This window comes from Chionomys nivalis, chromosome 1 (genome assembly GCF_950005125.1).
Source record: "Chionomys nivalis chromosome 1, mChiNiv1.1, whole genome shotgun sequence".
Taxonomy (NCBI): Eukaryota; Metazoa; Chordata; class Mammalia; order Rodentia; family Cricetidae; genus Chionomys; species Chionomys nivalis.
In genome coordinates this window covers 152,705,024-152,730,471 of record NC_080086.1, presented here as the reverse complement: position 1 = coordinate 152,730,471, position 25,448 = coordinate 152,705,024, and the positions used below count along the sequence as shown (strand labels likewise).

Below are 25,448 nucleotides of genomic sequence, written 5' to 3'. Positions count from 1 at the left end.
TTCTGCTGTGAGTCTTGATTCAGCAATTGTATAGTTAAAACTAATTTCACTCTCAAACATCCACTGACCTTAAGGTTTTAATAAATATTTTCCACTGCAGAGACTGCAGTCAACATTCACCAATGCCCACACTGTATCTGGCTGGGGGAGTGCAGTACCAGTATCTCGCAGTCAGCATGTGCTTCCCCCCTGCCAGAAAAAAGAACAGCTGCTACTCACTGGGAATCTTTGGGGTCCCACGGCAGGCCTCGGTTGGCTTGGAACTGGCAGCAAGGGCACTGTAAGAAAACACCTTGCATTACAATCACTTAGCATCAGACTGGATGGGAGGAAGACAACACATGAGATCTCACACAAGACATATACTACATATACTGGGCACACAGTAACATTAAGTTTAGACTACACCTACACACACTTGGTACTTTTGATAATTTCATAAGAGGAGAGGGGAGGGTATTTTTGGCCCAGAATAAAACAGCCCAAATATGAAGCTTAAGTTCTAACAGAGAATTACTACTTAGAATTAAAATATTTTTACAACAAAGACGATAATTTTCTTTTGAAATTAAAAGACCTAGTTTCAGTGAGATGTGACATGGTAGGGTACTCTTATAACCCTACCATTCATGAAGTCTGAAGAAGGAAGACTGTTACAAGTTTGAGGCCAGTCTGGGTTACACAGTGAGCGTAAGACCAGTCTGGCTTACATAGTAAGCCCTGCCCAGTTATACAAATTGAAATGTGAATCCTATAGAATCAAAAGAGAGGGAGAAAGAGGAAGAAAAAGAGGCAGGAAGAGGAAGGGTGGAATGATGCTTGTGTACCCTTACAGAGAACGACAAGGAAGTAAATTACCATGCTGAAACTTGCAGGTTGGTTTTATTTTCAAAGTGGTCAATTCTCACCAGTCTACTAGATCAAGAAGTCCACTTGTTTTTAAGAGGATATATCATGGTAGCAAAAAATAAGGGCTAAGTCCTTAGGACAAAAGCATGTGCTGCCCTCTTTGAAATGTGCTGCACATTATACTGATCTCACTGACCAGGATTTGGAAGAACTCATCACTGTTGTGGTATAGGAACTTACAGTCAAACATGGTGTTAGATGTACCCAGAAACCTCTCATATGATCACCTAAAATGTGATACATTTGGAGAGGTCTTTAAAGAGGTCAGAATGATGAGCACTAATCCAACCTAACTAGCATCCTAGAGAAAAGGAGAAATGCAAACACATGCTCATAGAGACACCATGTGAGAACATGGGGAAGTCATCTGCAACCCAAGAATTGAGCCCAGGGGAATCAGCCTGCCCATGCCTACACCTCGTGGTAGTGCTTGTTACAATAGCCTCAGTAAACTATTAAAGTTTTAATACAGCACAACTTTAATAAGAGGACTCTGGGAAATGAGAAATACAGGCACAAAAATGCACCTGAAGAATAAGTCCAATCACTTTAAAATAGTGACACATCAAACTTTTATTTTCTACAGTTACAAAATGAATCCCATACATTGAACTGTATCAAGGATAGTATAATTAATATCACACTTTACAGGCTCAATGTTAACTGATCGTGTGGGCCATCTCACTATTTGATCAAAGCAAATGTAACTGAAACTTCCTTTTACAGAATGTCAAACTAGCAGAAGTCCAAGCCTCCCTGAGAGTCTATTCCAACACAAGACTTACTGTAAGAAGACACACAGAAGTTAGGCATCAAAAGGGAAAGAATATGCTATATTCAGAGGAGGAAAAAAGAGTATTTTCATCTCAGAAGATAATGAAGGTGAAGAAAAGAATGACACATTTAACAACAGACAGACAATATTTTTAAATCAAGCACCACATATAAAACACCGAGCTCCTCTACCAAACCATTTATAGGAACTAAACAACTCCAACACAGCCCAGTAAGAAATCAGGAGACGAATGGGTTTATTAACATGACCTCTGAGGAGTTGGCAGCAAAGTCTCTGCCCTCTTTCTTCAAGAAATAAATAGTATACAGAACTCACAGAGGAAGAGCAGGGCATGGAAGCAGGTGTTTCAGCCCAATCCAGAGAGGAATAGGATCAAGACCCAACCCCTCGCCAGGTACCACATGGAACAGAAGGAAACTTAAAACTTCTGATGTTTACACCAGTCTAGTTAAACCTTGTACCTAAAAATTTGGTATTTACTATTTATGTAGCATCTTATGTATATAACAGAAGACATTTTCAGTTTATTACAATTGTAAGGATGGATATCAGAAGAACAACTTAAGTGTCCATCAAACTGGTTTAATTATATTACAATGGAGCAGTCTTTTACCCTCAGAAAGAAAAGACTAATTTATAAAAGACATGCAAGGGCTGGGGAGCCTATCTTGGTGGAAAAGCACTTATCTAGTACCCAGCACTGGGTAGGCTCTGACTTCCAGCACCATGTATATACACACATGCAAACATATTCATATAATTACTCAGCTTATATGCTAATAATGAAAAGATTTTCAGCGAGAATGTAGAGATAATTCAGTGATTAAGAGTGTATACTGCTCTTGCAGAGAACTCATCCTATTCATAGCCCCATATTAGACAGCTCACAACCACCTGTAATTCCAGCTCAAGCGATCCAATACCTCTGGGCCTTCATGGACAATGCATACAAGTGCACACACATCTACACAGATACATATATACAAATAATTAAAAATAAATTTATCTAGGCATAGGGATACACGCCTTTAGTTCTAGCACCCATAAGTCAGAGGCAGGCAGCTCTCTGTAAATTTGAGGCCAGCCCGGATAGTTTGTTCCAGGCCAACCAAGGCTACATACTGAGACCTGGATTGATGATGGATGGATGGAAATATTCTTTTTTATTGTTTGTCTGTCTTGAGACAGGGTCTTACTATGTACCTCTAGCTGTCCTGAAACAATATAGAACAAGCTGGCCCCAAACTCACAGAGATCCACCTGCCTCTGCCTCCCAATTGCTGAGATTAAAGCCGTACACTTTAAAAAGTTTTTTAAGTGTACTTAGCTATTAACACAGAGAAGTGCTAGTTTAATCTGTACTTTGCATGTAAAGGCACTCAGCCTCTCCCAAGAATTGGGGCTTCAATTTAAGCTAATTTACAAAGTACTAAATCATCAAATATTGCTAGGACCTCATATGTGCCCAGCAAGAATAAGGTTTTCTTCTCTCCAGCATCAGGTACACGAAACACAAGGATCAAGTAGCATTAAAGCTCCTGGATTCATGGTGACCTTAAATAGCTTCAAATGGACTCAGCATTTACTGAGTCATTCAAGCTCCTTGATGAGGGATCTGAATTTATTACTTTCCAGCCTAATAACTTCCAACAAGTGACACCATTTAGTCTACAGAACATTCCAGAACCATTTTACAGCTTTATTATCTTCCAATACTATCGTACTTCTATTAGGCTGAAAATCTATGCATCTTACCAGCCATCAGTTTTCCACTGAAATTTACAAGGAACTATCTAATTAACTGATGCTGGTATAGGGCAACTACCGAGTTCGATTTAGGAAACAGAGAAGACATGGTGGGGGCTGGAGGGACATCTCATAAGTCAAAGTATGGGAACTACAGTTTAGATCCCTAGCACCTGCAGATGTCACATGGGTATATAACCTACCTGCAATCCCAGCATTGGGAAGGCAAAGATGGAGAATGCCCAGAAAAAGTTAGCAACTTGACTAGCCAAACTGGTGAGCTCTTGGTTTGGCAAGGGACCCTGTGCTTTCTCTCTCAACTTATGAAATTCCTTTACCTCCTGAGCTCACCAGAAAGAATCAGCAACACTGTTCCTTCCTCTGGAGCCCCTAAGTGACGACGATTCCTCCCATCCTTCTGGACAGGTGGTCTCCTTTCCAATTCCACTGCAGTCCCAAACCCAGACCTCAGGGCACCTAAAGCTCTTCCTTTACTTTGTAAAGTCAGTTCCTGAGTCGTTGCCACCACCTTCCTAGCTCTCTACCCCAAGCTCACTCACTGTCACTGCATGAAGACGCCGTCCTTTCCATGTAGCTCTCAGCACTCTACCTCCGTCTTCCTCCAGGACCAGTTTCAATAATTACCTCCTCCTCTGGGGTTTTCTCTTACAGGACTCATCAATTTCAGGACTAGCGTATCCACTATTCTGTGAACACAGCTGTTCATAATACACCCAGAATAACAAGCATAGCCAGTGACACACAATATTGTGCCAATTCTCGTCTCCAGTCATTCCTTCCAAATTTGGGGCTTACCCTTGGTCTGCTCCCAGAACATGGCTTCAAGACTTCTCTCTTCAGACTTTCCCACATATTCTACCCCCAACTTGCTCACTAAGAACACTTCAGCCATCATAAGAACTTATCTAAGATTCTGCATCCTACCATCATGCACACAAGGCCACCTTCTGCACTCACACTGCTGTCCCTGGCCCCAGGCCTGTAAATTTCCCATGCCTACTCCTGGCACACAGGCTCCTGCCAGGATAAGCCTTCCGTCTCACCTAGATCAGTGATGTTCCCCCCTGAGCAGCTAGCCCTTCCCTAAGTGTGGGATGTGACTCTCCCTGCTTGAACCTTTCTCAAGCCTTCTTCCTCTTCCCCAACAACAAACATAGTGTTTTAGAGAACACTATGGAAAGAAAGTCTGTCAGCACACATCAGAACCTTCCCATTCTGAGGACAATTTAGTCAGGCTCCTTCCTACCACTGTCATTTCAAAGCCACTAGCAGAACTGAGGTCTTCCTACAGTCCAGGGCAATCAACAGCCTGCCCAGCAATGCTTCTTCAGCTCCCGAATCTGCCCCCAGCAGCTCTGCCAAATTCTCCTGCTCCGATTCATACCTCCAGCACCTCAGCTCTTCTCTATATCCCTGCACATCTGCTAGAGTTCTAGACCAGTGGATCTCAACCTTCCTAATGCTGAAACCCTATAATATGCTCCTCATGTTGTGATGACCCCCCACCATAAAAATTATTTTTGTTGTTACTTCATAACTGTAATTTCGCTACTGTTATGAATCTTATATCTGGTAACAGGCAACCCCTGTGAAAGGGCTGTTTGACTACTCTCCATAGGAGTCGGGATTCAAACTGAGAACCACTATTCTAGACCCTCTATACACTAGCAATGCCCAATTTGAATCATTAGCCTAGGTCATTTGAACTGGCTCAGTTGCTCATTAGTCACCAGCACCCTCCCAGATTCTCAGCCTCCCTCCCCTATTCATCCAATTCATCTGTATCACATGCAGCCTCTCACTGCCTCTTCTGAACTCTCCTATGACCCCCGGTTCTTGCAGTCACCAGCAAGCTGGACACACACTTCTCCCTAGGTGTCCCACAGTCTTCCCTTAAACACCATATTGGTGCAAAAGTCCCTGTAGATCCTGACCATGAATTTTAAGTCATCATAAATAAGCTCACATGCATCCTTATTAATCAAAATGGGGACTACCATCATCAACACATTTTTTTTTGCAATAAAAAGTGTGTATATTCCCACATAGCACGTCTCTATCCATGCTTCAGGAACACTTTCTGCAGCTTGCAGATTATAGAAAAAAAATTTTTCCTGCAAAAAGTCACTGAGATACTCAAAGAGTATCAGTCAGTTGGAGTGAAGTCAGGAAAACATGGCAGATAACGCAAAACATCATAGGTTAATTTATTCAACGTTGGAAGCACAGGTTGTGCAGAATAAAATCATTATGGTAAAGAACTGGGCTTTCCCACTGGACAGTGCAGCCGTAAGCACTGCATTTTTGTTTTTGTTTTGGTTGTTCTCTGTCTAGCCCTGGCTGTCCTGGAACTCACTCTGTAGACCAGGCTAACCTTGAACTCACAGAGAGATTCACCTGCCTCTGCCTCTGCCTCTGTGGTGCTGGGATTATAGGCGTGCACCACCGCTGCCTGGCAGACATTGCATTTTCAGTGCATCTCCTCATTTCTGGCACATGTCTCGGGTAAAATGGCTACACTGAGGCTCACAAGTTATAAAGGAGCAGATGGCCGCAGACAGAGATGATTATAACCTTTTTGCTGGAGAGTACTCTACTGCACCCTCCCGGTCCAACCACTGAGCTCATTTTCATGCACTATCTCGTACTATGCACCTTTCACCACATCGTAATCTAATCAAGAAATAGTTTGTTGTTGTTGAATAGAATTGAGACAAAATGAAGTTTTTTTTTTTTTTCCCAGTCAGCTCATGAGGAACCCACCTATGGAGCCTTTATACCTTTCCAGTTTGCTCAAATGCTAAGTGACTCTTGAGCAGCACACTGAGCTCTAAGAGTACCCATTTCAACAACTGCTCTGTCATCACTGTAACTTCTGATGTCTTATGCTGTGCTCTTTCTTGATCCACCACTACACTGTACAGTCACTAGACTAGTTGCTTTGGGGCCAAATGTGTTGTTGATGTTTCCAATTGTCTCCACAGTGGCCCATTTTTCACTCAGGCAAGAGAATCACTACAGGTTTTTTTTATGGCCTAACATCTTTTCCATAGTATAAGGATCAAATAAGTAGTAAGAAATCATAAGTAAAAAAAATACAGAACAACAACAAAAAAAAAAGCATTAGAATGATGCGTAAACAGAAGCGCAGAAAAATGCATTCTACTATCAAAGGGCCAATTTCAGCTATTGTAGCGGCGTAAATGAACGGCAGGCGGAAATTATAATAAAATATTCAGCTTTAATTAGGGAAAGACTCACAGAACCGAAGTTCCAGGGGAGAACAGGAAAGTAGAAGGGGCAGCTGGGAGCACGCCCACAATCTTTATAAGTAAAAAATATCCTCGGGGGACCCCGCCCCCTGCTAGCAAGGTGATTGGCTGGGTCTCCCCTACAAGCTATGTGAGAACTGCAATTCTTTTTTACTCCAGCTTCACATACTATAACCCAGGCACTCCTCCCAGTATAAAATAAGTCCTTACAGTGGTTCAGACAAGCAGGACCCTATGTACTTCCCTCCTTTTGTCACCCCACAAAGTGTTGATCGTCTCTCTCTTAATTACTTCAAATGCAAGACTTGTGTTCACTATCAACAACAGCCAGTCCTAGTAGTGTGTACCTCTCCAAGACTTGTGACCATCTTCCCCCATCTTTTCAATGAACCCCCAGATAACTGTATCCACTCCTGTCCTGAACTCTGCTCTATTCTTCCTCTTCATCTGGATCTAGCATGCCCCACAAGCCCTATTTACCAACCATGGGTGCTGATGGACTGCCTCTGCCCACAAAGGAGCAAGAACACGAAAAGAACTCTTGTCTGCTCTGTTCTCCAACAAAGCCAAGGTGCCTGGAACAGGTGGGACAGACACAGGGGCAACTGTTTCAGAGAAGCTGCTCCCAGCTCCAGTACCTTTTCTGTCATAGCAATACAGTTAACAAAAGGAAGCTAGGCTGGTCTTTCTTTTCCAGATAACATAAACTAAAGAGACACACCGAGGACCTAAGAAGAATACTCATCACTTCCAACATTCTTGCCACGAGACATATAAAGTAAGCATTTAGACCCTTTAACAACTACCTCCAGGTGGGCCTCACACTGACAATGGCACAGTATTTCCATCCAATCACAAAGTAAGAGACAGGCATTCTGAAGAAAGGCAATTATAAGCCAAGCTAAATTGTTTCTATGCATCCTTACAGACCTGAATGTGAATCTAGCTGCTACTGTGGTGGCTTTGTAAATCTGCTACCAAAGTCCTTCAACACATACCAGGAAAGAACACTCACCTTGAACAGGGGTCACCACTGTCCCCTTGAAGTGTGGATTGATATGGATGTTCTTGGGCTGCTGAGGAGTCACTGGGGGAGGCGTCAGCATCATCCTTGGAGTCTCGATCTGGGGGGGCATGTGCACTCCCTGAGGTGGGGAGGGGTGATGCGGGTGCTGTAAGGGGAGTAGAGGCTGTAGCTGCTGCTGCTGGAAAAGGCTTCTGATTGGCTGCTGCTGAGGTGGTGGCGGTGGTGGAGGAGGCTGTGGCTGTGGAGGAGGGATTAATCTTGGAGAGTGAGCCTGAAAATCACCAAAAGAGAAAAATTAACAAATAAACATTTAGAAGAAAACTGAAGTAATGCTGATGTGTTACCACGCTTATACCCATTAACTTCTTAGAAATAAGCTTACATTAACAAGCTGTACATAAATTGTGTACACAGAATAAGCTGTGCAGCACAACCAGTCCATGGCGAGGAGAGAAAAAAAATGACAGCCCAAAGCACACAGCATAAATTCTGAAAAATAAAATTCAGCCCAGAAAACAAAACTCCCCATAACAAGCAAAGCTACCCATAGCTTCTAAGCACAGCTAGCCCTGCCTTTCCTCGAGGAGACAGGGGACAGACAGGAGAGAGAACTCTAGAAGCCTGTCTTTAAGAAAGGGTCAGGGCTACAAAAAGCTGTTCCAAGAAGCGGCTTTGAGCAAGTGTTAAGTGGGCCAAGCCTCCATTGCAGAAAAGGAATGTATTGTACAGAAGAACAACAAACAAACCACAAATGGAGAAAACCAGGAGAAAGGCCTTCCTATTTGGTCAAAAGGCAGGAGAGAGGGGTATAGAATGTAAAAAGAGATGCTAAGAGGACTGGAACCAAAAATAAACAAATAAATGAAAGCATAAAAGTGGCCCCAACCTGCTATAGCCCCTATCTCAAGTCTCCACTGAAAGCCTGGACAGGAAGTAGCGGTCTACTCCTGACAATGCCAGAAAGAAAGTTGGATTCAGACGATCTGACTTCAAGAGTTCTACTTTTATCCACAAATCAAATCAGCTATGCTGCCAATTAGTAGTCAAAATATTCCTAATTCAGCTGTCTAATTAGACATTTTTCTGGGGATGAAGCCCAATTATAGAGGGCCTTTGTGTTCCAAATGAAAACTACAACACACATGGTGAGGAACCTCCAATGAAGCCTTCTCTAATAAAGTGAATGCTCATCATGGCAGATGAAAAAGATCAACACAGGTCATGGCAAAAGGCAAATAGAAGAAACAGCCCCAGTCTGATGAAGGACAAGGAGAGACTTCAGTGGAAAAAGACGATTATAAAGTTAAATTGTATATGGCATTGGTGGGCTGTCTTTCCTCAGAAAGGATGTTCCTCAAGATTCAGGAACCAATAAACCTGAACTCTCCTATTCTCAGAATCGAGGGCACACCTTTCTGCCTTTATGCACACAAGTGTGTAATGCACAAAATTGGGAAATTGTTGTGTTGTCTGAGCTCACTGCTGCCACTGAATCTGGAGGGTGCCTCTTCCTCATTTCAGAATCTAGTATGTTTGTCTGGGGATGGAGCGCCCTCTAACTTTCTAACAAGGAGGGAAGAGAACAGCAAACTGCCCAAGACTAAAAACATCATGTTACTCAGATATATAATAGTTAGCAGGTAAACCATTTCTAACAGATCTTACTATTGTTATCCCATGATATAAAATAGCTAAAATACCCACAGTGTAAAGGACAGATAGAAATTTTAGACGTGGGACGCTCATCAATCAAGAAAAAGTTAAATTGGAAATGCTAGGTAATTTCCTTGGCTGGTTTCTGATGGATGCTGTGAGCCCAATTTAAATGCATGGCTGCTGGTCAGACTCAGTCTAGCAGCTGTTTGGTGGCCATGCAACCCACCAGGTGGTCAGTCACACCAGGAGCCTAAGGCACAGCTACTGTATCAGGATGCGGGTTACCTTTGCTTTCTGACTGCCTATCAATGTTACCTCCAACCCTCCCTCCACTCACCTCCTTCACCTTTAAATTGAAAAGAGAGTTCTGTAGCACTTGTGATGATACAAAACCAGGCTGGATAACTTGTTTACCCTGCTGGAAAACCAACCAACTGTGTGCAAAAGAGCTATGTACTTTCAAGTGCTATCATTTTCTTCTCCCCTTGAGGTACATTAAAACTAGATTCATACACAAGACCAACAATCACCCTTTCTACTGCATCATCTCAACAATGGATGGTACCCGAAGCATTGTTAACAAAGGCCAAGTGTAGGCAGCAAGCCTCAGAAGGGTATGTGGTATACACTAGGGACACATCTTGCATTATGTTTCTTCCTAACACTGACTTCCAAAGGAGAAAGCCATGAAGTTTACCTCTAGCTGACAAAAGGACAACAAACACTACGACTCCTACCTTTGCTTCTGAGACATCCCAGAAGACATTTATCCAAGTTTAACTACATAATTCAGTCTCAAGTCATGAACAGCTTTATAAGTTACAATAATTAAGAAAAACTGATACTGAAGGGAAAATCTATATTTAAAAAAAACACTTTATGAGTATGGCCTAGATTCTATCTGTATTAACATCAGCATATCAAAAACTTGAGAGGGTGTCACTGAAATAAGGGAGAACAGCAGGGTTCCACTGCAGCCACATAAGCCACCAATGAAAGCACTGAGGTGAATTTTTTTCTATTTTTATTTCATGTTCATTGGTGTTTTGCCTACTTGTATGTCTGTGTGAGGGTATCAGGAGCCCTAGAACTGGAGTTACAAACAGATGAGAGCTGCCATGGAAATTGAACTCAGGTCCTCTGAAAGTGCAGCAAGTGCTCTTAACCACTGAGCCATCTCTCCAGCCCTGAGGTGGATTTTTTAACTACCCAATAAAGGAAGGAGTAAATCTTTAAATTACAAATCATACCATAAACCATAACCCAGAACTTTCAACCACTGCTTCTACTGCTTCAGTGTCATTTCAGGAAAGGTGAGTGTGAATTGTGTGACTCACAGGAGTGTTTTTATTGCTCCAAAACTGTTAAATACAGCAATAAAACCCCATACTTACCACAACAGGAGGCTGTGTAGGAAGTAGGGCGGGCCTGTGCTCCTTCATCCTTCCCCTCTCACTGTTCTCTCGCCTCTGGTCTCCCATTCCTCGGCACATCAGAGAGCCTCCTCGCCTTCCTCCCCGCCGGGAACCATAACGTCCCTGCTTATGCTGTCGCTCTCTTTCTTCAAATTCAAGCAATGCAGCTTTGGCTTCTGCCGAAAGCTCTATGTAAAAAGATGAACAGGTGTTAAATGCAGCCATACTACATATATCTGTGGAAAGAGAACAGTAAGAACAATCTCTCGAAACATGAATCATCTATCAATCTTAAAATGCTTTCACTTTCACAGTGTGCCAAGTGAATCTAAAAAGCAGCCAATATTTACAGAGCAGTACAGTTGGAAACTCTCCTCCTCTATCACTGGGATACAATTAGACCAGTAAGAAAATGTCACTAGCCAGGCATGGGAGAACATACCTTTCTTTAGTCCCAGCACCTGGGAGGCAAAGGTAGGCAGATCTACATTGAGTTTGAGGCCAGCCTGGTCTACAGAGTGAGCTCCAGGGCAGTCAGGGCAACCCAGAGAAACCCTGTCCACAAAAACAACAACAACAACAACAACAACAACAACAACAACAACAGAAAGAAAGAAAGAAAGAAAGAAAGAAAGAAAGAAAGAAAGAAAGAAAGAAAGAAGAAAAGAAAATGCTACTAATGAGCAATGGCACAGAATTAAGAAAAAAATACTCTTGAGTGTTCTGATGTAAATCAAAACCACTACTAACCTTCTTCTAAAGCAAAATTATTAAAGATATTTCCTAAAGAATGAACATTGCATTCACTTTAAACTTTTATATTCATTAGTATATATGTCAGGCTATAAAAAGGCCATTGTGTGTCCACGCAGTCAGATATGGATACCATGTCAAAAGAGAAGAAAAGCCATACAAAGAAAAGCTGGCTACTTTAAACACTGCAGGAACCTTCACACAGCCACTTGTGTCTCTCCCATGCTTCAGGGAACAATGAACACGACCCTTAAGAACCTTCCAACAGCACATCATTCTAAGCCCCTAAGGGGGAAGAGCCCTTTCATCCAAACAGGGTCCCTTTCTTTTACAGTAGTGTCTAAATGTGGCAATACATGTTTTAATAGTAAATGTGTATTTTGTCAAAACATCACTAAACACTACTAGAAGCCTTTCTTCTCTACTGGGGAGAGATTTTAATAATCTGTAAGTTATGATTCATTTTCTTGAAAATGTTGATATGGTATCCCGTCTCTTTCAAATGAATATGAACATACTACAAAGAAAACGTAATAATCTCGCTGTAACCAGCAGAGATTTTTATTTTAATCTTGACTACATGATTGTTTCACACACACATTTTACGCAGTGAATCAGCAATTATTTTTCTAGTGGTTCTGAGTGTCAAGATTAATTTTACTATCCTCAGTAATAAAATGGTTTCAAATGACATCTTTAATCAGCAAGGAAAAATGCTCTCCTCCAATTGAGACAAGCTGTCACAAAAGGTCACCAAAATATGACAGGACAGAAATTACATTTGTAACTTCAACTGAAATGTTAATTTCCCCATAAGTGTTTTCTGAACTATGTCCAGATCCTAGAGTAAAGAGATATATCATAAAGTAACTATAATTATACTATCCTATCCCTTTCTTAACTAGCAACATATTTGCTTCCAAATACTAGAGTAGCTAGAAATAGATACATACTTATGGAATACAGTTTGGCAAATCAAAATGGCAAATCTCAAAAGATAACTGAACCCCCCACAATTTTAAAAACAACAAAAAACAAGGACTATAGTATTAACAGGTGAGTATTGACTACAAGTATTAACAACTCCCACTGCCACTAGACCAAAGGTTCTTCCCAAAGGTCTTTGGTCTTCAATAAAGGCCGCTAGGGTGTTAGTTCAACAGAACTAGATGTAAGGATTGCCAAGCAGTTCTTTAAGCTAAAGCAATAAAAAGTAATTTAACATGATGCATGTGGCCAGTGAGGCTGAACAAAAAAAATAAACAAAAAGCTTAGCTTCAAAAAATAAAAAGCACTTTCCCTCCCAGCCCACACTACTTTCAAAGACCGCCCAAGTCCACGTCCGCTTCCTTGAGCAAGAGAAGCCACTGCTCTTTACTTCCAGGTTCAGCCTAGAGAAAAAATGGTCAAAGTGTCCATGTGTAGAGCACACCCTGGCATTTTCATACACAATGAACAAACCCTTCACACACTTGGTCTACAATCTTGCTCAACTGGGCTCTACCAGAGTATTATTACCGACACCAGTGACATCATCTGCATGGAATAATTTATGTTCTGAATTCACAGTTGATGTCATCCTTGGCAAAACAGAAAAAAGTATTTCTTAACCAGTTTTCTGTAAGGTTAACAGAATCCTGACTGAGAAAAAGGATAATCAATTAAGTAAGACTAACTTAAACGAAAGCCCCAAAGTATACTTTTAACCCCGCCGGAAGCAAATACCCCAATCAACAACTGACATACAGCTCTTTAACAGTGGAGAGAGTCATGTGTGTGAATTAGTGCTCTTCACACGAGGCGACATTGTGTTTGAAAGTGACCAAACTCCCTTCTAGATCTCAAAAAGAACTCATCACTTCACACACATGCTTTCAGAGTCAGAAATGGGCGGTACCATGGCAGCATGTGATTATTCTTTAAAGAACAAAAGATTCTCAACATTAATTAAGACGATCTATCACTAAGGTAGCAAGTTGTTATTTGTGGGCTGCAGAAATGGATCAGGAGTTAAGAACACTCACTGGCTGCTCTTCAAGAGCACTGGGGTTCAATCCCAGCAACCACTTGGTGGCTTATCACCATCTCCAACTCCAATTCCAGAGGACCTGGGTTCAATTCCCAGCGCCCACATGGCCACTCATAAGCACCCCAATTCCAGTTCCAGGGGATCCTGCCCCCTTTCCTAAGCTCCAGAAGCACTAACACACACGTATGATACACATACACACATTCAGGCAAACACTCAAAACACAAAAAATAAAATAAATAAATCTAATTTTAAAAAGTTTTAGAGGCAGGCAGATCTCTGTGAGTTCGAGACCAGCCTGGTCTACAAGAGCTAGTTCCAGGACAGGCTCCAAAACCACAGAGAAACTCTGTCTCGAAAAAAACAAAATAAAATAAAATAAAATAAAATAAAATAAATAAAATGGTTTTATTTGTAAACAAAATGACAAAAATAAATAAATCAACTGTCCAAAAACTATATATCACCAGAGAACACAGGGTCTCTAGTAGAAACACACCTTTATCTCAGTATAAAAGCAGGCAAACTGCTTTACAATTCAATAAACTCCATATTGGAACTGGGGACACAAGTTAACCCTTTCTTTCAGGAAACCAGTCTTCTGATGGATGGTGATATCTCTGCATATTGAGAATGATCCCAACATTGAAGTTATTGGTAAACAGGGTCTCACTGTGTTAGCCCTGGCTGTCCCGGAACTCACTATGAAGACCAAGCTGGCTTTGAACTCACAAAAATCTGCCTGTCTCTACCTCCAAAGTGCTAGGATTAAATGCATGTTCCACCACCACTCAGTGAAACAAAACTTTTCTTTGTCTAATTACCTAGCCAAATTACCACATTCTACAAAAATACTCCTAGTCCTTTTCAGAAGAACAGTAAATAATCCAATTATTTACCCTTATAGCACTGTTTGTAAGGGTTCCAAGCCCTCTCCTCCCGAGAGTTCCAAGGGTGTAACTTGTCTACAACAAAACAACACCCCAAGCCTTTGTCTCTGAAGACAACTAGTTACAGGTGTCAGGTAACTTGAAAAGAAAGCAGATTTGATAGATTTCTGAATAAAGAAAAGTATAAATAACTCAGAAAAGAAAGGAAGAAGGCAAGATCCTGAAAAAGGGATGTACCAAACAGTATGAATACAGACAAATGGAATGTTTCAAGACAACCATACTCACATCCTCGGAAGGAGATAAAATGAATACTAACAACTATGACAATGAATTGGAACTATGTTAGTGGATGAGGGTAGCTTAGTGTTCAGAGAATTTGTATGTGCCCCTGAAACATGCTGCTTGCTCCTATTTTGTGGCAAAAAATAACCATTGTGTTTTGAATGAAAATGGCCCTTATAGGTTAAGTAGTGGGGGAAGCCACAAGTGAATCAACTCCTGAGAGAGTTGAGATGCACATGACCATTTCAAGGACTCCAGGGCCAACTGACCCAGGGAAAGTTGGCAAAAATCATTATGCCCATGTGGGCTTAGTTCAAGAGAAATGGCAAAACTTTCCTTTGAGTCAGAGTCCAAGTATGATCAACTGATCTGTGTAGGCAAAGGCTATCAGCTTCCTCCTCCCAGATATTTATAGCCTGAGACTGCTTCCCTACACAGATTTCCTACCAAGACTAGCTATCCCCTTCCTCTGTGCTCAACATAATGAAAAAGTTGAGGTTCCAAGTAGCTGGAGGTAGCTCAAGGTAATGTTAGAACCTCACCTGATCCCAGCTTCACTGTATGTGTGTCTGTCTTTTCTTCATTCCCTAACTGTTCCTAGCCAGGGTTCCAGGCTCCAAGCTTTGAATGACAAGGTACATAAGCTCAGATATTTGAATGCTTGATCCCAGTTGGTGGAACTGCTTGGGAAGGATTAGGAGATGTGGTCTTGTTGGACAGGTGTGTCACTAGGGGTGGGATCTGAGGTATCAGATGACTCACACCATACTAATGTCTGTGCTGCTCTCTCTGGCTCCTATCTGTGGATCAGGACTTGAGCTCTTAGCTGTTCCTGCCACCATGTCTTTGCTTTGCCATCATGAGCTCAAACCCTCTAAAACTCTAAGTCCAACAACATTTTTTTGTAAGTTGCTCTGACCATAGAATTGTCACAGCAATAGAAAATAACTATTACAAACCAATACACACACACACACACACACACACACACACAGAAAGACAAAGATAGAGACAGACAGTCAAGACACAGACATATATCATCAAAGTAATGATGAGGCGTTGATCTTGATTTTTACTCTGACCCAAATAGGAAGGCAGGTAGACCCTGCTGTCCTAAGCCTTGCCTTCCTCCATAGAAAGTCAAACCCTGGTACTCCTGTTCTTAAAAAGTCCAAGCAGCACACTGAAAATACAATCTTCCTAGGCACTGCCTGAGTCTAAAGACTCAAAATGGCTACTTTCAAAATCCCAAGTGTCTAAAAGACAAATGCTTCTACCACTAAGCAACATTTCCAGGCCATGGGGTGTCTGTGGCACTCCAAGCAAACCCAACGATCAAGTGGAAAATGACACAAACTGTAGGTGGGGTAGGGTCACTGCTGTCACCTAGCAACAGTCTGAGGAAGGTCTTCAACAGCAGACTCTTAACATCCAGTTAATGATCTCTATAAGTTAATCACTGAACACTCAAGAACAAGAGACAAAGAGAACCCAAAAAAATGACTACAAGGATTTTACAAGTGCAAAATAAAACCAATTTAGCACTGGCTACCTGAGGGACAGCCTAGTAGATAATAGCCAGTATCCCTGCCAAGGATCCCCATGCCACACCTCAGTACAGTCAAGAACACAAGGCATGAAGGAGAGTAGCTTTAGGCCATATACTCCCAAAGAAAACTACTAAAAAAATACTTTTAAATATTTCACTCAAACACTCATTAACACAGAAGTGGTTGTGTGGTAGAATGATGAACACAGCACATCTGAGCACCAGCCTCCCATATATTACACACCCTCACCAACACAGCACATCTGAGCACCAGCCTCCCATATATTACACACCCTCACCAACAATCACAGGAAGATATGGAGGGATCTGCAGTAGAAACGAAGATGGGGGAAACAGGCCAGAAAAAAAGGAACAGGGGGGAGAAAAAAAAATTACCCACAGGTCAAAACCAAAAATTACCCAAAGTTTCTGGAATGTTCCTTCTTTCTCTAGTTACATCTGAGAGCCTAATAATTGTTCCTTCTTTCCTTTCAGTTTTGAAACGCAATCTTCCAGATTCTTCATCGTCTTCATCTTCTTCATCTGACTCTTCTTTTATGTCTTTCTGGAGTTCTAAGGTTTCCATTCCTCCCTATAAGCAGACAGGAAAAACAGGGAGAGGTAAGTCCATAGCCACTTAAAATGTAAATATACTTCAAAGATCCTAGAAAAAGGTTATGTGAAACATGAAGTCAACTCCAGTGGGAGGAAAACTTCAAATATTAAAAGAAATTTACTTTTAGAAAACCCTCGAATTCCTGCCTGTGATTAACACATGAGGACCTACCTCCACACTGCTGCTACTCGTACTTGCCAGAACACAGACACTGGTTAAATATCCCTGCTGCCTTACATCTAATCCAGACCACAGCAGAATTCCCACACAACTTAACGTGCATATGACTACAATGTAAGCTAACATCTGTAACACTAGAGTTAGCAGCACAGAATCCATCTTGTAGCTGCAATGGCTACTTTCAGCCATGTAAGCTGAACAGTTCACAGTCCCTAACCACATACTTTGACCTTTCGTCAGCTGTCCCTGTCAGTTTTGGAGTTTGTGGCTGCTTGCTACTGTTCTAGCCTTCACAACACTTCTTCATCATGAACCCTCCCCTTCCTATTTACTTCATGCTTGTTGTTTAGTGTTAACTTACCACACACTTAGTGCTGAGACCAGTAAAAGACAAAATCATTTCTTCTTCCATTTCTCTATACTAAATAAAACCAAGTTGTATTTTAGCAGAGTCCCTTACAAAAACTCCCTCCAGTGCCAACCTAAACTAAAGCACATTTTTCATACAATTCTTTGTTCTGAGCTCCTGAGCACTATCACCTCCCTCTTAGGTCAGTCTCAGTAGCACACTGGCAGATGAAGACAAGCATGCACCGAGTACAGGGTTCATTTAAACACTCTCTACCAGTGTAATAAAAAAACACAGCTTGCCTTTTCATTGCCATGAATGAATGATTCTTTACTCTTAAAAGAAACAAAGACACACTATTAGAAAATACGTAAGAAGTTAAACCTACAGACAATCACTGTAAATTTCCTTTCCCATACATTCTCAACGTGAAAAGCTAACTATAAAAAAGTACAACTGGTTCTGGGAATACAAATGCCACTTTCAGTATGACTATGACTTTTCAGTGCTGTGAGGTACAACATGCTGGAAAATTCTGCAGCCCCAGAATTTCACATTCTTATTAGTGTAACACTACCTTTCCTGCATCACTGTATAAAATCTGAAAATAGAGTAAGTCGGATCTATGGTGAGTCCTCAAGGCACCAAGGCCACAATGTCCCTGTTGTACCTCTGCTTAGGCAGGACTGCTCTCTGTTAGCATGTACCCCAGTGACTGGAAATCCCATTCAGAAGCAGATTCAGACCTGGGAGGTCTAGAGTGGGACCTGAGAGTCCACATTCCTCACAAGCTCCCAGGGAGGCCAACTCTTGGATACACAGACCACATTCAGTAATATGCCACAGCAAAGAAATCATATCCACGAAAGCAAAAACCTTATTGTAGCAGTTATAATAACTATATGATTATAATAGATATAAAGAAGGGATTACTAAAATTTGGTATTAATTAGAAAATCACCACCAGCAAACTAGAATCAAAAAGAACATCTTCAATCTGAGAACAAAACTTAAGCTAGCACTTAGTGTCTTGGCTCCCAGCACTAAATAAACAGCAAGAAAGTCTGCTTTGAAGCTAGTCTTCTGCTGTAAGTAGCACTTGCACCGAGTCAGTAAGGTAGAGGAAATAAAAGGATTCTGATTACAGTGAAAGAAGTAAAATGTTTTTATTAACAGGTAAAATTATTAAAATTAAAATAACCTAGGGGCTGAAGAGACGACTCAGTGGTTAAGAGTACATACTGCTCTATCAAAGGAACTAAACTGAGTTTTCAGCACCCACATCAGGTGACTTACGAACACCAGTAACTCCAGCACGGGCAGACCATACACACTCTTCTGGTATCCCTTGGGCACATGCACTTATGTACATAACCAAACACACACACACGGAGAAGTATAAAAATAAAACCTTTAAAAATTAAAATAAACTTAAAATAATGAACCTGTTTATTTTGATCTAAAGACACATGGCCATCTCTATGAAAACGCTAGCAGGACTTCTAGCAGATACTAACAAATACAATACACAAAAGAATCTTAGAAAAGAATAAGTTGGTGGGTTTGCACTACCTAGTTTCATGTTCCATTATTCCAACCTGCTGTAGTGCTAACATACGGACTTTATAAAAACAAATTAATGGAGTAGAAGCACCTGAGGGTAAAAAGTCAGTTTACAACACAAAACTACACTGGATGGGAAGGAAAGCCTTCACACCAGTGGAAGAACTGGAAAAGCCTTTTTTATTTAAAAACAATGGATTGCTCTCATACCACAAATGCTATTAGACAAGGCAGTCTAGTCTCTAGCTCTAAACTAACACAAAGCTAATGACACAAAGCTTCCACAAGAAAAGAGCAAGCCAATTTTATAGTCTTGGGTAGTCAAAATTTTCTTAGGTCAAAAAAACCACTTGATCATCATTTAAATTATTTTCTACTTAAAAAAAATAAATTTGAATACTGGGGAGATGACTCAACAGAAGACCCGGGAGGTCTGATGTCCTCTCTTTTGACCTCCAAAGGCACTGCACACACATGGCACACCAGCAATATTATAGACAAAACTCCCATATAATAAAGGCATTTTTAAAAACTTAAATTTACAGCCATATCACCCTGAATACACCTTACCTTATTTTAAAAACTTAAATTTAAGAAAATTAAACATAATTTGGAGGTTCAGAAAAAATTTTTCACAATCTGCCAATGGACTTGATATCTAGAATATATACACACTATCTATTAATCTATTATCTCAATTATAGACACTAAGAAAATAAACACAAATTATATTGTCTATGTAGAGTACAAATATATAAGCAATCTATTTTGAAGACCTTATACAGTCTGTAGCTTATATAAATAAGAGATAACCTACTTTAAAGAAAAGGCAGCTAAAGCCAAACCAATGGACTATATAAGGTCGAAAAGAATATATGAACAGTACTCAGTATCATTAGTCATCAAAGAAATGCAAACAAAACCCACAATGATGGAGTCATTGAAGGGCTGAAGGATACCAAATAAGGAGGAACAATGAGAACTCTCACCAGATGAAGGGTATAAAATGGCACAATCGCTTCTGGAAAACAATTTGGTAATTACCTTAAAATAGATTAGATAGATAGATAGATAGATAGATAGATAGATAGATAGATAGATAGATAGATAGATAGATAGAGATAGATAGATAAACAAGCACCATGCTAGTCTAGCTCAGTAATTCTACCAATACCTAACAACAAAACAAAAATGTATATCCACAAAATGGTGAGCATTCATCCATAACACACACAAAAAAAAAAACCCACTAGAAACAATCCAAATATCTAACAAGAGGAAAAGAAACAATAAGGCATATCAATGAACAGAATAATTATTGCTACATGTAAGTATTTGAATTAATTCAAAACTATGTTAAGCAAAAACAGCTACGTGAGGTTATGGGTGTAGCTCAGTGGCATAGCCCTTGTTTAACATGCTTGAGATTCTATGTTCAATCCCAATATCACAAAAACAAAGGGGGGGGGAGCAGGTAAACACTAAGGTGAACTTCTAGTATAATTAGATCAAGTAGGGTGGAGATACAATAGTATTAGCCTCTGTAAAGCCAAGACTTTAAGAAAAAAGCCCAGTGTTTCCGAGCTTAAGGCATTTATTTGCATTGGGTGCCAATATCAGGGCTTTAAAAGACTCCTCTCACCTTACCTCTGAGCCTTTCCTTAAGTTGAATATGACTTTTTGTACTTTGTGTCTCACTATCACTCTTTGAAATAAATTAAAACTTAGGGGGAAAAAATGAGATCAGTGTAAGACTCTTCATCCCAACTGTGCAGTTGTTGAAGAATGTGTCTTATGGGTGCTAATATCAGGGCTCTAAAGGACTACTTAGATCTTTTTCTTTTTGAGTTTGTCCATATTCCTTTCCCAGATATTTTATGAGAATCTCCTAATAAACACCACTATTAACTTTAGTTTACAATGAAAACATTCTAACTCAATTAGAAATTCCTATGACCTCATTAACTGAAATCCTATCAAAACACTTCAGGAAGCTCCCTACAATCTTATCCTGAATAAGCATCCTGAAATATTCTCCTGTGTCTTTACAGATATGCCTCTTATAAAGACATGCAATACAGTGTGACTAATGCTGGAAGGGGTTCCTATCTTTTCCCTGGGAGTCTTTCTTTTAATTCCATTCCATCTGTCTGTCTCTATGAACACCAACTCTGCTTCATACTTGTTTATCCTGAAATTCTTTCTTGTGGTGAAGTCAAGAATCCCAGCTTCACCTAACTAGAAGGAAGTCTCAGAAAAGAAATTCGGCTTCTGTAGGTGGTTGTGCAGAGCTGTGGTCCTGACTTGCACCCCACCGCTGCTGACAAGATGGTAAGACGGGTATATGCATGAATAAAAACTTATAATCAGTTGATATCTATATGATTGACTCACTGAACATAAACTATTACTCTGCATGCGTGTGTGTGAGCGTGTGGGAGGGGGTGGTATGCGCGCGCGCGCACACACACACACACACACACACACACACACACACACACACACGCCAGAGGAGGTCTCTGGGTGTCTTCTATCAATCTCTCCCTTAACCCCATAGACAGGGTCTTCTATCTTACCAGCGAACTCTGAGGATCCACTTGTCTATATAACACTCCAATACTGGCATAACAGAAAGCTCTGGTCATGACTAAATAATCCCACAGTCTAAAAGCAAACACTATGGCTACTTTATCTTCATCCGGACTTTTGACTATCTGTTTTTAGAATTACAAGAAATTTAGATACAGAAGAGTATGGCAGAGCTGAGAGCAAAACATTGCCTAGCACTTTTTACTTAATTAGATGTATCTTCCCATGCTGGACAGCAAAAGGAAGATATGACTTCCTCTCTTACGGGGCCACTACAGTAACTTAATGGAATGTTTACACTGCCAACACAAACATGTACTAGGGCTTTGAATCCATCTTCGATTATTCCTTTAAATAAAATTCATTAAAGTAGAAGTGTTGAGTCAAAGGACAACATACTTCAGGGTTGTTGAGTCTGTCAAGTACAGTGAGGGTGTTGAAAACTAGCAAAGTGGTCTAACACAGACTCGTGGAAGATATGGAAAGACCAAGACTTGGTGGAACTCGGCTGAATCATGAGTCACCTCCCCAGCAACAGCACTTCCCCGAGGCCCTGCTGCAGGGCCCTGTGATCATATCCAGAGGGATCTATGCTTAAGGATGAACTCAACGTGGGACCTCTCTTCTGACCTAAACATTCCTGCCCTGGAAGAAGATCCTTTCTTTCAAGGTCACTGGGTACAGGAACACACCTGGACAGAGACTGATTCTACAACAAAGACCAAGTAGTTACCTGCTCACAAATATGCAGATTCCAGAGAAATGGATTTATGACATTTCTAGTACACATTTCCCAACAAAGACTACATCTCCCAATAATCTCAGGTTCTGCCAATATTAAAATATTAATTAAATTAAATATTTTATTATTAAAATTTAAAATATTAAAATTAAAAAAGATTTAATCCTTACCTTACTAAATATATTTTCATGTGCTTATAGCTCATTTGTTTATCCTACAGGGACACATGTGTCATATGTACCAAACTTCTCCTTTCTAACCTTTGACCACCCAAAGACTTCCTTGGCAGCTTTTCAGCTGCTCTGAAACCTGTCAGGTCTTGATTTCTATCTCAAGCATTCCTGAAGGCCTGAGCAAACTGGGTAAACAGTGTGCTGGGGAGAAAGATACTGAAAGGTATGGGGCAACCAGGCTGCCTGTCCTGGGTCTCCAATTTTGCCATGGGACCGTGGATTAGACACCTTTTTCTACAACTACACTATCAGGGTGAAGAGTCTCTTCCACTAGTCTTAGTTTGTTCTTTATGTTTTAATTTATTTCTAAGAGTGAGAATAAGATACAAAGTACAAAAGAAAAAGTCCAAATTCTGCTTAAGGAAAAGGTTCCTGTTTTATACCTAGCACTCACTCAGGAGGTAAGGTTGGGAGGAGTCTTTTAAAGCCCTAACATTAACACCCAATGCAAATAAAATGGCTTAAGCCAGAAAACACTGGCTTTTGCTTATCTTTTCTCTGGCAGGCAGGAAAGAACATTAAGGAAATTATCGGAGGAAACAATGTTAACTTCTAAGAAAGTTCCCAGGGCTAAGAAGATTTTTGTAACCTGTTATAGACCTAACCACAGTGCCTACCAATTCTCAGAAGAGAACAGCTCAGACCAACCAGAGGCCCACTGTTCTTTCAAGAGTAGTACTTCAGGGGTCATTTCTTCAATCCAGCCTCAGCCACAGACCCTCCCCAACAAGCCCCTTTCGTACTCCTGGGATCTGTCACTTCTTGCTGTGCATAATGGTAATTTTTAACAACTTCTTCCTATGGGGGTAGAAACCCACGATTGTCACTCTTTCTTCAACACCTAAGACAGAAGCTAAAACAGAAAACCTTGCATTGTTCTTGAATAATGGTCCAAATTAGCTAATATAAACTAATACAAATAATTACAGCACTGATTTCAAGGCACTGATAACAAAAGTCAGCCCTAAAAATCACTTTCAACACTACCACTTGGGCCAGCTGCTATACTCAGCAGGCGAAGCACTTGTTGTAAAGGCCTGACCTTTCAAAACCCATAAAATGGTAAAAGGAGAGAAGAGACTCCACAAGCTGTCCTCTGACTGTCTGACCACATGTGTGCCATGAAGAGACACTTACAGGCAAACACACACACACACACACACACACACACACACACATCATAAACACACAATAAAAACAATAAGCATTGCTGATCCAGGGTACATACTTCTCACAGGCACCAGGCACCACAACTCACCTCTCTAGGTACAGGCTTGGGTTTCTACTACAATGCACAGTTCACACATGCATCACCTTTGCACTAATACTTAAGAAAAAAAATTCTTATTTAAAATCTGGAAGGAAAGAAACTCAGGAAACTGTAGAAGTTGAACAAGTACCTCGTGGGTCTCAGAAGCAACCTGGGAACCAGTAATCTCATCTAAGTCATCTTCAGCCTCACAGTCTTCCCGCACTTGCAGCCCTTGTTGCCCACCATAAGCCTGCAAGTATTCTTCATCCTAACGGCCATTAAAGAGAAGAAACATTTTTCTCACAAAGCTTTTGGGTGTTTTCAACCACTTTTCATGTACGATTCATGCAGAGTTATTCTAACACACTCTACCGTGGTGATGGCCTGACCGAGCATACAGCATAGGAGCTTCTTCTGCAAGGTCATGCAAACCAAGCGTACATGGTGGTCCAGAAATGAGGAGAATAACAATGGCTCAGCTTCGTAACCAAGCTCCTGCTGCGCCCAAATGAGAAAAGCCTTACAAAAACCAGGCTTGTGTGCTCACTGAGAAGCTTGGAAGCAGCAGGTGGTCACTTATGCTCCTCACAACTTAAGGTCAACAGAAACATTAGGAGCAGGGCAATTTGACAGAGCAAAGCGTTTTGCAGGCATCACACTACAGTGGACTATTCATCAGGCCTTTCTTCCCTTGAGTGAAAGGATGATTCCATGTTTTTCATGAAATGGAAAGGGCTTATCAGTAGGCAAGTTTGTCCCTTTTGGGCTGAGGCAATGTAGTAGGCAAGGTGACTGGAGATCACCACACTGGCAAGAAAGCAGACTGCTGCTGGCATTACCAACAAGTAATGAGGTAGGGAAAACTGACCCACCTGCTTCTCAAGACGATCCTAACACTGCATTCCACTTTGCACAAAAACTATTAGCATCCCATCAAAAAGAAGTGGAGATGCTAATCAACATTTCAGCCAAATAATACAATGGAATAGTCTGCTACTCTCTACACAAATGGTAAATTTAAATTCGATTTTACAAAACAATGTTTTATGAAATCTCATTTGGTGCTGATGTCACAGTGAATACACCCTCATGTCACCAACAAATACTACTCTGTTGACTACTGAGCAATACAGTTCTTGCTGTATTCTACCAGAGTACAAATTGTAAGATGAAATTATGTTCATCAACAATAATGCCTGCAAAATTCACTTAACACAACAGAACAGCTATGCTGACCAGTCTTCCAACATCTCTGGGATCTCCCTTTCTTCAAAGGTGACACAATCCCTTCTAGTTACAAAGTCTGTGGTCTTAAGGATTTAACAAATGCAATGGTTTTATAGGTGGGCTCTCACAAGAAAGCACATGCTTGTGAGGGTCACATTTCAGAGTTAAGTCTGACTTTAGAAAAGAGGCTGACAAATTCTGACTAGAACAAGAAACCAGTTTAAACCACTCGACAAACTCCATACCCCGACACAATCTATAGCATCTTTACTGATAAAATGACAATACGCACCTCAGAGACAGTCTGAGACAAGGCCTGGCTGCTGGACAAGAGCAAAGCATTCCACAG

The 25,448-nt window shown here is 40.8% G+C and overlaps 1 protein-coding gene across 4 annotated transcripts in view; it reads right to left on the bottom strand.

Annotated features, from left to right (window-relative positions):
* Rbm33 (RNA binding motif protein 33) overlaps positions 1–25,448 on the bottom strand; it is a 106,302-nt gene that overhangs the window by 51,375 nt on the left and 29,479 nt on the right. For 2 of the 4 annotated variants that reach the window (XM_057765229.1, XM_057765238.1), the window contains exons 6-10: positions 24,021–24,140; positions 16,769–16,940; positions 10,822–11,030; positions 7,760–8,042; positions 220–278 (exon numbers count right to left, since the gene is read on the bottom strand). In XM_057765229.1, coding sequence (XP_057621212.1) covers positions 220–278; positions 7,760–8,042; positions 10,822–11,030; positions 16,769–16,940; positions 24,021–24,140 — 843 coding nt within the window. The remainder of the gene's footprint in view (positions 1–219; positions 279–7,759; positions 8,043–10,821; positions 11,031–16,768; positions 16,941–24,020; positions 24,141–25,448) is intronic. The other 2 variants (XM_057765245.1, XM_057765252.1) reach the window with 1 other exon arrangement.